Source organism: Eutrigla gurnardus (genome assembly GCF_963514095.1).
Source record: "Eutrigla gurnardus genome assembly, chromosome: 11".
Classification (NCBI taxonomy): Eukaryota; Metazoa; Chordata; class Actinopteri; order Perciformes; family Triglidae; genus Eutrigla; species Eutrigla gurnardus.
Window position 1 is genome coordinate 9,348,430 of NC_139925.1, and position 14,365 is coordinate 9,362,794.

Consider the following 14,365-nt stretch of genomic DNA (forward strand, 5'->3'; position numbering starts at 1 on the left):
CTGGCTGTGCGCTCTGCAGAGACCTCGTTGGCTGACAGGAGTATACGTCAGCACCTCTCAACGCTCCAGTATAACCCCCCCTCAAGCCTCTGGTGGTCACACAGACGCAAGTGTAAAAGTAGCTCCAACTGTTGCCCGGACTAACCCATTCAGCATTTACGTCCCCACAGTCTGACACAGAGGAGCGAGGCACACCGAGCGCGGAGCGGAAAAGTGAGCGCAGATGTGGAACATTTACGCACAGCGCTTTATTTAGCCCGGATTCTTTTGGCGCCTCATTAAAACTCCACCTTGGATCGTTTTTTTTGGGACATTTTTATGCACTGTTTCGCCGCGTGGATTTAGAATTTGTATCAGGCATGGCAGCTCTGGGTATGGTTTGTTCGCACCTGTTCCTGTTGATGTTGAACAGTTTCCTGGGTGCCGCATCAGCTCGGATCGTGAAGGGGGGCTCTGGGAGTAGCGCACGGGACAGTAGCTTCCTCCAGCCCCCGTCGGACCCGTTCTCAGATGACCTGGATCAGGACATGGTCTCCCAGCACATGTCCAAACTGTACGAGAAATACAACAGGGAGAACCGCCTCAGAGAGGGAAACACCGTGAGGAGTTTCAGAGCCAGTCAAGGTGTGTGAAGACATTGATTATGCTGCGTTCAGTGGGCAATCGATATCGCAAGAATTTAGAGTTCATTATGGAAAAAAAAAAAGAAAAAAAGCCTGTGCCATTAGTGCACCAGTAATCCGACACAAAAAGCAAAAAATAAATGCAGTAGCCAGAAAGCTCCCCTGATCCTTTCCACGGATGGATATTAAAAGTGCGAGCGCTCAGTTTGGGGCTGCATTGCTCGGCCAGACGCTCTAAATAGGTAGGATTGTTTTGCAACAGTCTGAGAATGCATTGAAATGATTTCGGGACGCTGTGGGCACCGCTGTGTTTTGTGGCAGCAGCTGTGCCCCATTCTGCGCGCGGTCTGATCAATTACCGCAGACGGACGCTCAAATACGCGCAAGAATGCGCGCGATTCCCCCCTCTGCGAGCAATGTGGGCTAGCTTCAACGCAGAGAGACAAACCTCAGCGGCGGTAAGGGGGTCACCGTCGCGGCTTCCACGTTCCTGTTGTGGCTACGGGACATGTGTGACTCCACGACCCGGAGTCAAAGGGCTTAAAGCGCAGTCGCTGCTCCCCGTCTGATGCTGTTTTTATAAACACAACTCGTAGACATTTATATCCCACATACTTCTCGGATGGCATATCATAACACGTGTGTATTTTTACTGCAGAGGCTGAGTGTAATCCAAGGAGGGATGTAAGAGAGTTTTCACAACAATGTAAGATCTGTTAAAACAGTTGATTTTTGTCTTGGTGTCTGGGCAGACAGTGCTGGCTGTATTAGGCTTAAGGGAAAAGCTTTAAGAGAAACTGAGGTAAGCATTTCCATATGCAGGCTGAATCCGAGGTAATGTATATCTCTTGAGTCAGTCCATACTTCCGCTGAACTCTTATACAATGAACAATAACTCTGCTGTTGAAGTTAATGTTCATCATGAATATGTAGCTCACCCCCACCCTCCGCCCCTGCCAGCCAGATCCCCAGAGTCTGGTTCCTCTTAAGGGCACCTTCTGAAATCCTACCAAGGCATGCAGCCGCCTCCCAGCCGTAACAGAACAAGCAACGATGTTTCACAGTTGCACTTGAGATTGTAAAGCAGGAGCACTTTCATGGCAATTTGATACCAAATGCTTTGTTTCTGTTTCATTCTTCTTAAATGATAAATAAGAAGGTTAAAAGGTTCAATTCCTATCTAATTATGCTAAATATTTCATCCCACATAGACCTGTCAGCTCAACATCCTTTGAGTTAGAACAGTTTCTGCGTTTCCGTGGGATGGTTTATTGTCAGGTTGTTCACCTGACAGACTGTCACTGATTGATTGATCCTTTTTTGCAGACTCCTCCGAGTACAGGACGGCGTACCAACTGAACCTTACAACCCTCCAGGACTCAGAGGTCATCCTCTCTGCCACATTCCACTTCCTCCACGATCGGCACCCTCATCAGAAACCCTGGTTCTGTAAACGCTTCAAAAGTCCGTCCTGTCGCTCCTCAGCCGTCCAACCGTCTCCGTCCATCAGCCTGCTCCTTCGCTCTGTCTCCTCCGGGCCAGAGGCCGGATCTGGGTCAATGGGGTCACTCCTATGCAATGTGACCTTCCACCCCCACAAGAGAGGGGTGTGGCAGATGAAAGATGTGACCCAGGTCATAAGGGAGGCACGGGACAAGGGTCATCTCCTGGTGTCAGTGGAACTGGACTTAGGGCAACAGTACCAGAGGAAACCAGACGGGGCGCTGCCTGCTGTCAGCCTGCCCTACCTGTTGCTGTATGCCAATGATCGAGCTTTGGCAGAGCCCAACAGCGTGGCTGCGAGCCTTCAGAGATATGACCCGCTCAACGATGGAGGAGAGGCCTTGCATTCCTCTCACAGGCCTAACTCCTCGCCGGAGTCAAAAGGACGCGAGAGAAGGGAAGCAGCTCTGCTCTCTGACCCTATCCAGAACAATGAGCTGCCTGAGGTTGACTTCAGGCCTGATGGGTACAGGAAGGACGACCTTTGGGAGAGCAATTGGTACCTGGCACTCAAACCTAAATCAGGAAGGAAAGAAAAGAAGAGAAAGGGCCAGGAGGACGAAGGAGTGGAGCGAGGTAGAGGAGCGCACCATGAAGAAGGGCACAAACCCGACGACTCGACCGTGAAAACTCTGAAAGACAGTCCCGTGCTGACCACCGGTGACGGACGAAAGCATGAGCGGAGGAACGAGGGAAAGGATGGGAAAAAGGGCAAGGCGGGCGCTAACGCTCAGTCACCTCTCCTGAGTTTTGATGAACAAACGATGCGTAAGGCCAGAAGGAGGCAGTGGGGAGACGCCCAGCACAGAGGATGCTCCAGGAGGAACCTGCGAGTGGATTTTGCCGACATCGGCTGGAGCGAGTGGGTGATAGCACCCAAGGCCTTTGACGCTTACTACTGCGCTGGCACGTGCGGCTTCCCCATGGCCAAGGTAGGAGTACAAACATCTAAAGGCATAACCAAGTTCTACTGAGTAACAATAGTGTGCTGTAACTTCCCTTTTTTATTGATTTTCTCTCCCTACCTCTCAAGGTGGCGAGGCCGTCGAACCACGCCACCATCCAGAGCATAGTCCGCGCCGTCGGGATCATCCCCGGGGTTCCCGAGCCCTGCTGTGTCCCAGAGAAGATGAGTCCTCTTGCTGTGCTCTACCAGGATGAGTCCAGGAACCCGGTACTCAAGGTTTACCCAAACATGTCCGTCCATTCCTGCTCCTGCAGATAGGAAGGGGAGGTCAACGGGGGGGCAGAGGACAAAGCATGGTGGACATGGAGGGAAACAGTAAACGGGACTAAAGGAGACAGAACCATACCTCTGTTTGTTAAGTGGATTCCTGATTCTGAGAAGCAAAGTCACTTTGGCTGTCGTTATTCCTCAAGGGAACATAGGCTGTAGAGAAATCACTTCCATCTCTTCTGTCCCGCGGCAGAAGTCTGGAAGAGACACATTGTCTGGCGTCTTGGTGACTTAGCGAGAGGAACAGAATCACACTTGTTAAGTCGAGGCTCCACATGTCTACGCAGCTCGGTTGTTTGGATTCTGTGTTCGAGATAATATTGAGGATTTCATGGACAGAAGCGTTTTTTTTTTCTTCCTTTTATCTCAGAATGTACTTGCTTTTCAAAACAGCTCGCGGTGACTTTGCGTTCATGTTTTCTTTGGACACGAAGGCTATAAATAAAAGACTTTATCAATGTGTCATCGGGCAGCTTACACAGTCACACACAGACGACAGAGATTATGAAGCGTATTTCTTCATTCGTACATACCGTCTAACAGCTGTTGTTCATTTCAAACGAATCACACGCCACAGTGTACATACATGCGACGCTCGTGTGTTTGCAAGAATGGAAGGTTGTTGTACATTCTTTCTTGCTCTGCCTATTTTAAAAAGGGAATATCCAATGGATCGTAGAGAGCATCTGGATTTCATTTACACCCGCCAGCTCCCTCATAACACTTCAAGAATGTTATAATGAAAGCAGAAATATTTTTCTATTTTGAATGTGAAACTTGGTTAAAAATAATGTGTCATGGTTACCAGGTCATGTATTACTATATTTTAGATGAGATGCTGTTTTGTACATGTGTATTGTTTAAATTATGAAAAAAAGTAGACTTCTATATGTTAGAATAAAAAACTAATTTAATCCAACAGCAGAATATTATTGTTTCATACACTTTGTGTTGTTCTTGGTCATTACTGCTTATAACATTTGATTATAAGGGGGAGGGGGACCTTTTCTTTTGGCAAAACAAACCTTAAAGGGCACCACTGTTCCAAAATAACCTACAAAAGCAGGAAGGTTCCACTCACCGATAGCCCCGTTGAACCCATTATTACCCCACACCAAAGGCTCAGATGTCTGTTGTCCTGCAAATAATGTGGCTGATGCAGCTGCCGTGGATTAATGGCTGATGGAGGAAGCAGGCACGCACCTATTAGGACGTCAGCCACTTGAACTTCAAAAACGTGGTGCACTTCCCCTTTTTCTTCGCCTCCATTCAAAAGAGGAACGTTTTCCAAGTGCAGGATGTTCTCTTCAATGGTCTTTCTTACACAGATGTTTTGCGCAGTTTGTTTCAAACCACTTTTAATCAACTGCTCGTCACTTTTGTTAATAAAAGGAGGAAGGAGGAGGAAGGAGGAGGAAGAAGGTGGCCCATGTGGCGACAAACTGACAGTGAAACGACAGAGCGAGCCTTTTGATTATTAACTCATTACTCTGTGGTTGTTCTGCCTCGAGCCTGAAAAAAGTTGGCACACAAACCCACATCTGTTTGCAACAACAGAATGCTCTGAAGTTCAAGACTGGACAGTCATTTTGTTTCCAAGACAGAGAAATGGGGGGGAGGTGGAGGAGGGCGGAACACGCTTGAGGCCTTGAGCTGTTTATTGCAGTCGACTATGCCAAGTCTTTCCACTTGCAATTGAGTCACCTGTTATCATCTCTAAAACGGTGCCATCCCTCCCGTCTGCATTGCTTTGTCTAGAGACTATTAAAAGTATTCACCGTCTTTGGAAGTTGTTGTTCCTGTTGATCGGTGTCAAAAAAACACATTAAATCACCCTGGATTCAAATAAAATCCAAAGGTTAACACTTGTGTATCAAACCAGACATCTTAAAGTTGTAGCTCGATGCTAAACGTTGAGCATTCACTGACAAAGTGCTGCTGTTTAAACTGTAACGTGATGATGTGATGATAAGCAATCCTAAAGATATGATCCATATTTGAGGATGACCAGAAATGTCTGGAATAATAAATCCATGATCTCTTCCACTTCATTTTGAACACCCTTTTGTACAAATGCACCCTTTATGAGGTCTAACCTCTATTTAAATCAATGATGGCTGTAATGACGCTTATAATAAATCATATTTATATTAATAGACGTTTTTGCTTCAGAGTAGGCTGGCCCAATTGTAATGAACACATCTAGGTTCATTTTTCCCCCCCCCTCATTTCCTGACTGATCCCTTTTACAGTCCAGACCCACAGTCTGCTATTACAAAGTGAACCCCATGTCAACCGCAATCACGCTCACAGGAGAGTACTTACAATGGTCAATTCCAGCCGAGAAAACCGCCGTAGTCTCGGCTCGCATTCAGAGCCCAAACATGCCTCGGAGCCAGAACCGAGCGGGGAACCAAGAACAATATTTGTTTTTCCACGTGATGACTGTTCAATTAAAAATAGAGCAATACAGTGATTATTAGAGAACAGAGGAATTTCTGTGTCTGAGCTCAAACGGCTCTTTCCTCACATGGTGACTGAGCTCAGAGGACTAATTGTTGTGGTCATTAGGACAAAGAATTAATGGTGACTCTTAATCGCCCATTTAATCATGCTCCTGAAAGTGTAAAAAAATATATACTTTTAGTTTCCACCTTTAGAACTTTTATTCAGCCAATAAGTCAATATTATTTGTGCTTAAGATAAATGAGGTTTTGAAAGTCAGTGAAATATGATGACGTTTAAGTGTTTTTACGATTTTTGCAGGGTGTTTTTCATGAACGTCATCATCTTGAAGAAACTGGAGGATAAACCCCGTTACTCAAACAAAAGTAGATCAGCAGCGTGGGGCGGGTTCACATCCCTGCTTACGTTACACAGAGCGAGCGAGCAGGGTCGAGGCTTGACTTTCCCATGAACTTCATGCCTTCTTGCCGCCTCATTTACCTGCAACAGAGACGGCTATTTATGTCCGTCTGTCGGCAGCCAGACCTGAATGGGACGTAAGCGGCTCGCTGTGGGTGGAGAAACATGGAATCACAGAAATCAAAAGGCTCGTGTGGACTCCATCCAGGTCTGAAAGCGAAAGAATATCATGATGCTTTTTAAACTTGATTTAATGTTTTGACCGGCAGCCTGGAAATCTGCTGCTTTCGCCTCCTGAGATGTTTGCTGGAACATCTCAAATGACACAATATTGAGCTGATGCATCTTCATTTATGAAAGATAAACCCCCTCCAGTTCATACACTATTCTTGCTTTCTATAAAGCACACTGGGATCATCCAGGACAGCCTGATAAATGATACATTTTCATTAAACTGAAAGAGAAAAGTTGGTCTCAGTCGCCGCCTGTTGGAACAGACAAAAACCTCACGCCCAACACGACGGTGGAACAAAACACTCGACGCGTCTTGTTTCATTTTCATCATTTTAGATTCGAAAACGAATGTGCAAACACACTCGATCCACACCTCTTGTACAAACCAAGAGCAGAGAAAAGCTGATGAATAAGAGGATCTCGTCGAGATACGTCCGACAATCATGAGCTGCCCTCGAGATTCCTCCTCTTTCTTCCCTCCTGAGTTCCATAAGGCACAAAATAATCATCAACCTAACACACAGACAGACGAAACACACTGCTGTGAGATCAGCTTACACGTACCTCTATCGTCATCTAGTGGACATGCTGTGATGGCCACGTGTGTCCGTTTACTGCTACCCTACATTCACTACTACACCACGGTCTCGTCGTGAATCTGGAGTCTAAACATGTTTTTAAATACGAGCAGAATTTGGGGGGAAATAAATAAAAGTGTCCATTCTTGTCTCAGTTGTGGGAAGTCATGTGTCTGGACAGGTGGTGCCGCTCCCGGAAGTACTCGTGGCAGATCGGGCAGGTGAGTTTCTCCTCCCTCCTCCTCCTCACGTGCGACTCCGCCGCGAACTCCTTCTTGTGGTGGGAGCGCATGTGGAAGACGAGGTCGGAGGTCATGCGGAAGGACAGGTTGCATTTGGCGCACCAGTTCTGCACCGACACGCCGAACGAGGTGAAGGTCGGCGGGAGGACCGTGAGGGAGGACGCGGTCTGCAGCTGGACGCCGACGCTCCGGGACCAGTGCTCCGGCGCGTAATGGAAAGCGTTGTTTAACGCAACCGGGGACGGAACAGTCTGTACGTCACCGCCCAGCATGAGGTTGTTGTATCCCACGACAGTCCTGGACGCGAAGGCGTCGCTCATGTCCTCTAGGCGGCCGGAGGGGGCGCCGCTGAGATGCGCTTCGGGGTCAAGAGGGGAAGTTCTTTTACTGGGTTTACAGAAAGCGCTTTTCTGCTCGCCGTGACTGCCGGACACGACCAGGGAAAATGCACTGCTGCTGCTTGAGCGCACGCCGGAGCTCTCCCCCGCATCCCGGTCGTGCGTAAACGCGTCGTTCTTACATCCCAAATGATCCGGTTTGGCTTTCACCTTCCCCGCAGAGGGAGACGCGTCTCCGGCTGCCTGGTCGTAGCCTTTAATCAGCGGCGTAATATTGTCATCGTTGGAAATGTTCGTTTTCTCCAACAGAACCGTTTTCCGCCCCTTGGGATAAAGGCTGTCCTCGTATTTCCTTCTCTTGGATGAAATCTCCGCGTCCTCGTTGTTTCCAGGTTTTTTGTGTTCCAAATCTCTTGCGATGTTGTGGAAATCGGTCACTCGGCGTTGCTTCTTGATTTCCACATGCTTGTGCTCGTAGATCTCGCGGCTCCAGGCGTCGGTCTTTACTTGAGTACACAGGAAACGGCAGTGAGCCAGGAATGGATACTCATTCTTAAAGACCTGGTTACATCTTCCGCATTTTAACTCTGAAAGAGAAGAAAAATTGATTACAGATACATCCATATATAACATACTATTAAATCAAATTTACATCCTCATAGAACTCAAATATTATGGTTTATTCTGCAAGAAAATGCTCAATCTGTAATAACAGGTGCTTTTTATGTAATGGCCATGTCCAGTGATGGATCCCGATCCTCTTCCTCACCTTCACTCGACCCTCTGCTCATGTCTGTGAAGCCCAGCAGGTGAGACAGCTCCGGGTCGTACCACACCAGCAGCTCTTCCTCCTGCCGGATGTCCCGGATGGTCCGCACATACAGCTGACCCGCTTTCAGAAAAGCCTCCGTGTTCTGCTCTTCTCCGTTGCGCGCGGCCTGCACGAGCCGCAGCCAGGAGAGCACGAGCGCAGAATTACGCATGGCCTCGGGGTCCAACTGGTGACAGGAAGCATTGACATTTCAATCGGTTCCAAACAATATGTTTTTAAATAAAGTGAAAACTGTTAATCAGCAGGAGCAATCGATGTTTTTTTACATTAGTCTCCTTTAATGTGAAACCCAAGACAGCAGCTTCACCACCAGATAAATCACATTGTTTGATATAATAAATAATAAGTCAATAATAATAAATAACTCACCCTGAACACGTAGGATTTCGTTCTCTTGTCGCAGGATTTCTGCGCGATGAAGGCGATGGTGTCGTAGAAAGTGTTGTGGAGCACACATGGACCGAAGCACGTGCCCGCGGGGATGCTGCGCGTAACCACCACGCTGCTGGTGTAGAGGTCCGCTGGATGCTGCAGGTATTTGGTGTCACCGGTCCAGATGGACCGAGGCAGGAAAGTGTGATCCATCGTTACAACTGGAATCAATCACAACGGCATGTCGTTAGTTCATGAGCGGCTCAACGATGCGGGTTGGAGACGGTTTGGAGTCGTTCATCGAGATGGAAGGTCGAATTACGATGCCGAACTTAGTGTTTTAATAGGATATGACTAAAAAAAGACAGTGGTTATGTGAAATATAATACAGGTTGTGCCGGTCTGCTGATTTGGATTCAGATGCTCCACGCTGGATAGACTACTGGTGAAAATAAATTTAAAAAAACAGTGTTTAATGTTTTTTTGCTAAAATTACGCGTCGTAATTGTGAATCTGAGGCAGCCGGTGTCGATGCAAAAATGATTTCTAACATCCTTTGTCTCAGTTTTTCACTCGGTTTCTCCTTTTGTCTCCCCATCTGCCGTGAAGCCCAACTGCCTCCTCTGGGCGATGGAGAAGTTCTCTAATGCTTTTTGCCTGATTTACCAACAACATCTTTAACGCAGGAAGATGAAGTAACTATTTCCTTTCTTCCATCTCAGGTCAATAATCTGTTTTTTAACGTTGTCATTGACGCAGCATCATAACAGAATGATCTGGTGCCAAAGTGGTTCCTGAAAAATGACATATAAGAGAAATATCGTATCCCTGTGAGGAAAAACAAGAGAAGTGTTGTCGCATGTGAACTCACCCGCTGGACACGAGGGGGCTGTTTGTGCCGCGAGGCAGCGGGATGCAGGTGGTCCTCGGTAACCTCGGTAACGATGCCCTCCCGGTTCTGAGCGACGAGCTACTTATCCGACCGAGTCTTCCTCCGTACTGTCGTCCCTCTCCTCTCCCTCTCCCACTTATCCCCTCCAGAGAGCGCGCTGAAGCGTGGCGCATTGATATAAACACGCCCGCGCGCTCACGCGCACGCACGCCTTGAATTGAGTCCCTTGGCAGATCCTGCCCTGTCTGATTTAGCTCCAGTCGTTCCTGTGAAGAAAAGAGACATTGGTGCTAGTGAGTAAATACTCATGATGGGGTCTTTATTATCATGTGGATGGATCACATGTTCACCTTTTAGGTGGTGTGCAAACGTTTGGAATAGGATGCTCTGCACTGCGCATCATTTGCACAGTTTGCGCCAAAATGAAAACCATCAGTTTATAGGCGGAACAAGACCACCAGCGCCTGTACCAGTTAGTCAGATAGACATCATTATAATGTGCATGGAAGTATCTTCTTGTCCTCCACTAATTGTGCTTTTGTGATGTTCAGACTATATCGTCCACACACGCTATGTGGGATTCAGAGACAATTGTTGGTCACGTTTCTGGAAACAATAAGTCCAACACGGTTGCTGGCTAATGTGGGCAATTGTAAATTGTAAAATTGCCCACTATTACATGACATTATGCAGGGTGTTCTGGGTTTGCCAACGGGCAAAATGCATTATTCATAAACCAAATGTTTCTCTCTAATGAGCATTTAATGGATTATTCTGCATCACAGCTTTGATTTGGGTAAATGTCCTCGTGGTAAGCGAGCCAACTTCCTGTAATGAGAAAGCGGGAACACATAAAAAAACCTTCAGTGGGGATGAAGCTTCTAACTGTCTCAGCTATAGGCTGAGGAACAGTGATATACATCATTCCTCTCATTTTAATATCCTATCACATTACATTGTGTTTGTGTAGTTTGTTGACTACAGCGTCACATCCTGTAATGGATCGATTTGGATTCAGGCCCATCATTTTTATTGTCTTTGCAGTTTTCATTTGAGGGTGAAACAGAGCCAACGCACCAAATGAGACGCAAAATGATGGATTAAATTGCATTAAATCAGAGGCCACACTAAAAAAAAAACACCCTGCTTGTTTAAAAAGATAAATAATGAATATAAAGTATTGAGGAGAAACTTTGCATATTTCTGGTCCTCAAACCAAAACTAAACCTATTCTTGGACTTGATTTTTCCTCATTCCCAAACTTCTTTTGTGTGCTCCCACCCAGACACATATCTCACTATTTATTTTTTTATTTTTTTCCTGTGCAAAAGTGGAGTTTTGTATCTCTCCTCGGGTGTCGCTCCTCTCCATCCTGCCTGCTCCACTCCTCTCTTTCCCCTCTCAGCTGAGGGAGAAGACTTGGAGAGGCCGGCTCCAACCGAACAGGACGTCTTTAAGGCTGAAAACACTCAACGCGGACGAGCCTGGACGCCGGGGAAACGACGCGTTTACGCGCACGCCATCGATCGAGAAGCGGACGATGAGAGAAAATGTGAAGGTCTTTATCTGCCACAGTGTCGGAGTAGTCAACAGTAACCGGGAAAGATGGCGAGGACGCAGACTCGCATGTTCGTCGCCCTGGCTTTGCTGGGAATTTTCTTCCTCGGCGTGTCTGTGAAAGGGGAGCTGCAGGAAGAGCAACAGGAGGAGGCGGAGGAGGAGGAGAGGTCCTGTCAGGGCGCCTTCGACCTCTATTTTGTCCTGGACAAGTGAGTGTCCCGACATTATTTACGGCTTTGTTACTTTCTCATCGCTGCGCATCGCCATGCGACCGCCATGCAGCCGTGTGGAAACGCGCAGCGCGTCAGCCCGACTCGGTCTGTTGTTGCTGAACGCTGCTGAAGAAAAGTCAACTCCAAGTTGGAGCTTCGAGATTCGGTCCTGCTTTTTAAGTTTTCTTTGTATCATTCTCAGTAAGATGTCGGTGTCTGGTTGTTCGCACAGATTCACAGATTTGCATTTAGAAGTAAGAACAGAGGGGATGATTTTCTTTTCTTTCGGTCCGGTTAAAAGTGTTGAGGCAAACATCAGAAAATACCTATTGGCACTACTTTCTGGGGCATGTTTTTCCAAAGTTTGACCGAATGACGTCACCGATGGTAATACACTACTTGTTACTGCTTCAAAGACAAAGGACCCCATCCAGATTTAAATCAGAGACCTGATCCTGATCACTCCCATTGTCCTGTTTCTAATCAACTAATTACACCATTTTTAACACTTTACCACCTGGACCTAAATGGACTTTTATGGTGGCACAAATGGTATCCGTGCACATTAGGCCACATCACAGCCAAACACACTTACTTATTAGAGATTTCTCAGGCTACACGTCATTGAGGATGTTTTATTGTTAACGCTTTGGTCCCGACACGCCTGACTCACCAGTCATCTCTCTGCAGCCAGCCTGTGCTTCTCTTCATAGCCGCTCAGGCATTATAATTGTCATATCTGGGCTCAGGTTGCAAGGTGAGATCAGGTCTGCAGACACAACAATCAGGCATGTCACAACACGCTAAGAGAGCAGAGAGAGAAAGAATGACAACAAACGAATATAGTTGAATTTGTGTCAAAGAAGACTGTTATGACGTCAAGAGAATGACAGAGCAGTGATTTAGTGGTGAGGCTGTTAAACACTGTGGTACACGTGTGTAACATTTGGGAATAAGGTGAGGTAACGGTTTATAAACTGTGTGTTCTCAGATGCCCTATGTGCACGTCTGTAAAACGGACACGTTGACTGACATTCCCCCGTGGTTCAGACACATTTGATGATCTTTCGAACATCTGTCAGCTGCTCTTCGGTCTTTACCCTTTGCTTCCAAAAAGTTTCAGAAGAGCCCGGGGAGCGTTGGCACGCCACGCATGGCCAAGCTTCTGGCATGCCTCTGTTTGTTTGACTGTCTGGACCTGCATGCTTCAGCAAGCCTTCAGGAAGCGTCTACCCCCCCCCCGAGATGGTACTTTTCAGATCTTAAATGCCACACAGTGACGTAATCTTCAGTAATCGAGAACGGAGTAAAAAATAATTTACGTGTCCAAACTGATCTTCACCTCTTCACTGTTTGGCTTTGGCATCACCGTCCGGAAGGTTACAAGGCATGCTGGGTAGAGAATGTGTGTGTGTCCTCCACTGGAAGCATCCCAACACACAGAATGAGCATTAGAAAACATTCCTACACTCCACGTCTGACCTCCATCAAATACCCGGCTGCATTTTTCCTCTCTGGTTGCCCGCAAATAGAATAATAGGTGTTGTGCTTTATGGCTGAGTTCTGAGCAGAGATTCTGTTCTCACTGATCCAAGACTAAAGGAGATCCTGCACTAATACAATGCAAACTGAGGAATGTAGGAAGGGAAAGAACTAACTGCTAAATGGGTTGGATGATGGCAGGTATTTGAATGAAAGTGTGTTTACAGTACAGGAACTGACTTTGAATTTCTATTATTATTATTAAGGATGAGAACTTTCCCAGTGCATTATTCAAAAGCAATTAAATTCACTCGCTGTCTAACGGATTGTTTTTATAAGTGATAAATATCTAATTTTTTCTGATTAATTAATTCCAAGAAATATCAGAAAATAATTAAATGTCTCCAAATTGCTTGTTTTATCTTAACAAAAGTCCAAAGATATAAAACTGAGGGAAAACAGCGATAATTAATAATTTCCGCACAGACTAATACTGCTAATAAGGTCAACCCCTCCTCTGTGATTCAGACTCTCTCAGGTTGATGAAAAGGATACTTTAGAGACGTGTTTTCTGTCCTTCACACTGGTTTGGAGATGAACTTTTTCTTGTGGACGTGTATCCGTAAACTGTGTGACTCCTCAGATTAACATAAGTTAAAGGAGACCTCCTGGATCAGGGCTTTTATCATGCCCTCCCTCCCAGGGGAAAGGATAAGTGCAGCAGGAAGCGACTGGTTAAATGTGAAGCTCTTAGACTGTCACTCTGTTTATGGCCCTGTTACACACACACACACACACACACACACACACACACACACACACACACACACACACACACACACACACACACACACACACACACACATCCCTGCCTTTTGCCGTTTGTTGTTGCATCCTTCAAAAGACACTCGCCACATACAGTCTATACAATCAGACCCTCACACACACATTTCCCCCCCGCTGTTCACGTCGCAGCCTTTTTCACTCTGCGGACGGCCAACCTGTTGTTAGACCGGCTCTGCTCACTGGGACCATCTGTTCCCGCTCACAGTCACGTGCAATCACATAAACACATACTATGCATGCACACACACACACACACACACACACAGGCCAGCTGCCTGGTACATGGTCCCTGCTAGAGGCAGCCTGCTACATCTGTCCCTGTCTAACCTCAACCCTCTGGCCCAGCAGCAATTAGCCCCCATTAGCAGCCCCCTGGGACTGGGCTTCATTAAGGCCACTGTCATGTACACAGCAGCATGCAGCAGGCTAACCAGCAGCTCTCACCGCTCACAGGTTACAGTCCCAACTAATGGAATGTGACTGAGTGGCCAGAGGATTGTCCTGGAAATGTGGAGAAGATAAACTCTTACAGTCGTTTTTTACATATTC

The 14,365-nt window shown here is 46.8% G+C and overlaps 3 protein-coding genes across 5 annotated transcripts in view; 2 read left to right on the forward strand and 1 right to left on the reverse strand.

The window, feature by feature from the left end:
- On the forward strand, positions 1-13,093 carry gdf10a (growth differentiation factor 10a). 2 transcript variants are annotated; one of them, XM_084020562.1, is made up of 4 exons: positions 1-624; positions 1,950-3,058; positions 3,160-3,389; positions 13,084-13,093. In XM_084020562.1, the coding sequence occupies exons 1-3, from the start codon at positions 360-362 to the stop codon at positions 3,349-3,351; spliced, it is 1,566 nt and encodes a 521-aa protein (XP_083876688.1). In that variant the 5' UTR covers positions 1-359; the 3' UTR covers positions 3,352-3,389; positions 13,084-13,093. The 2 variants fall into 2 exon arrangements, with proteins under 2 accessions (XP_083876688.1, XP_083876687.1); XM_084020561.1 differs by lacking the exon at positions 13,084-13,093 and having other exon boundaries at positions 3,160-4,292.
- On the reverse strand, positions 6,341-9,827 carry znf488 (zinc finger protein 488). Its single transcript, XM_084021262.1, has 4 exons — positions 9,696-9,827; positions 8,822-9,045; positions 8,390-8,618; positions 6,341-8,207 (listed from the first exon to the last, which is right to left on the reverse strand). Exons 2-4 carry the CDS (start codon positions 9,035-9,037, stop codon positions 7,192-7,194), a joined length of 1,461 nt encoding a protein of 486 aa, XP_083877388.1. The 5' UTR covers positions 9,038-9,045; positions 9,696-9,827; the 3' UTR covers positions 6,341-7,191.
- The window catches only part of antxr1d (ANTXR cell adhesion molecule 1d), a 19,000-nt gene continuing 15,742 nt past the window's right edge, over positions 11,108-14,365 (forward strand). Inside the window, exon 1 of one of the 2 annotated variants that reach the window (XM_084020558.1) lies at positions 11,108-11,485. In XM_084020558.1, coding sequence (XP_083876684.1) covers positions 11,322-11,485 — 164 coding nt within the window. In that variant the 5' untranslated portion in view covers positions 11,108-11,321. The remainder of the gene's footprint in view (positions 11,486-14,365) is intronic. The other variant, XM_084020559.1, reaches the window with a different exon arrangement.

Bases quoted from the DNA above. Each gene is read 5' to 3' on its own strand.
- gdf10a (XM_084020562.1), top strand. From the start codon at position 360: ATGGCAGCTCTGGGTATGGTTTGTTCGCACCTGTTCCTGTTGATGTTG. The intron at 625-1,949 runs GTGTGTGAAGAC...CCTTTTTTGCAG, and splicing joins GAGTTTCAGAGCCAGTCAAG to ACTCCTCCGAGTACAGGACG. The intron at 3,059-3,159 runs GTAGGAGTACAA...CTACCTCTCAAG, and splicing joins GCGGCTTCCCCATGGCCAAG to GTGGCGAGGCCGTCGAACCA.
- znf488 (XM_084021262.1), bottom strand. From the start codon at position 9,037: ATGGATCACACTTTCCTGCCTCGGTCCATCTGGACCGGTGACACCAAA. The intron at 8,619-8,821 runs GTGAGTTATTTA...TCCTGTCACCAG, and splicing joins CGAAATCCTACGTGTTCAGG to TTGGACCCCGAGGCCATGCG. The intron at 8,208-8,389 runs GTGAGGAAGAGG...CTTCTCTTTCAG, and splicing joins GAGCAGAGGGTCGAGTGAAG to AGTTAAAATGCGGAAGATGT.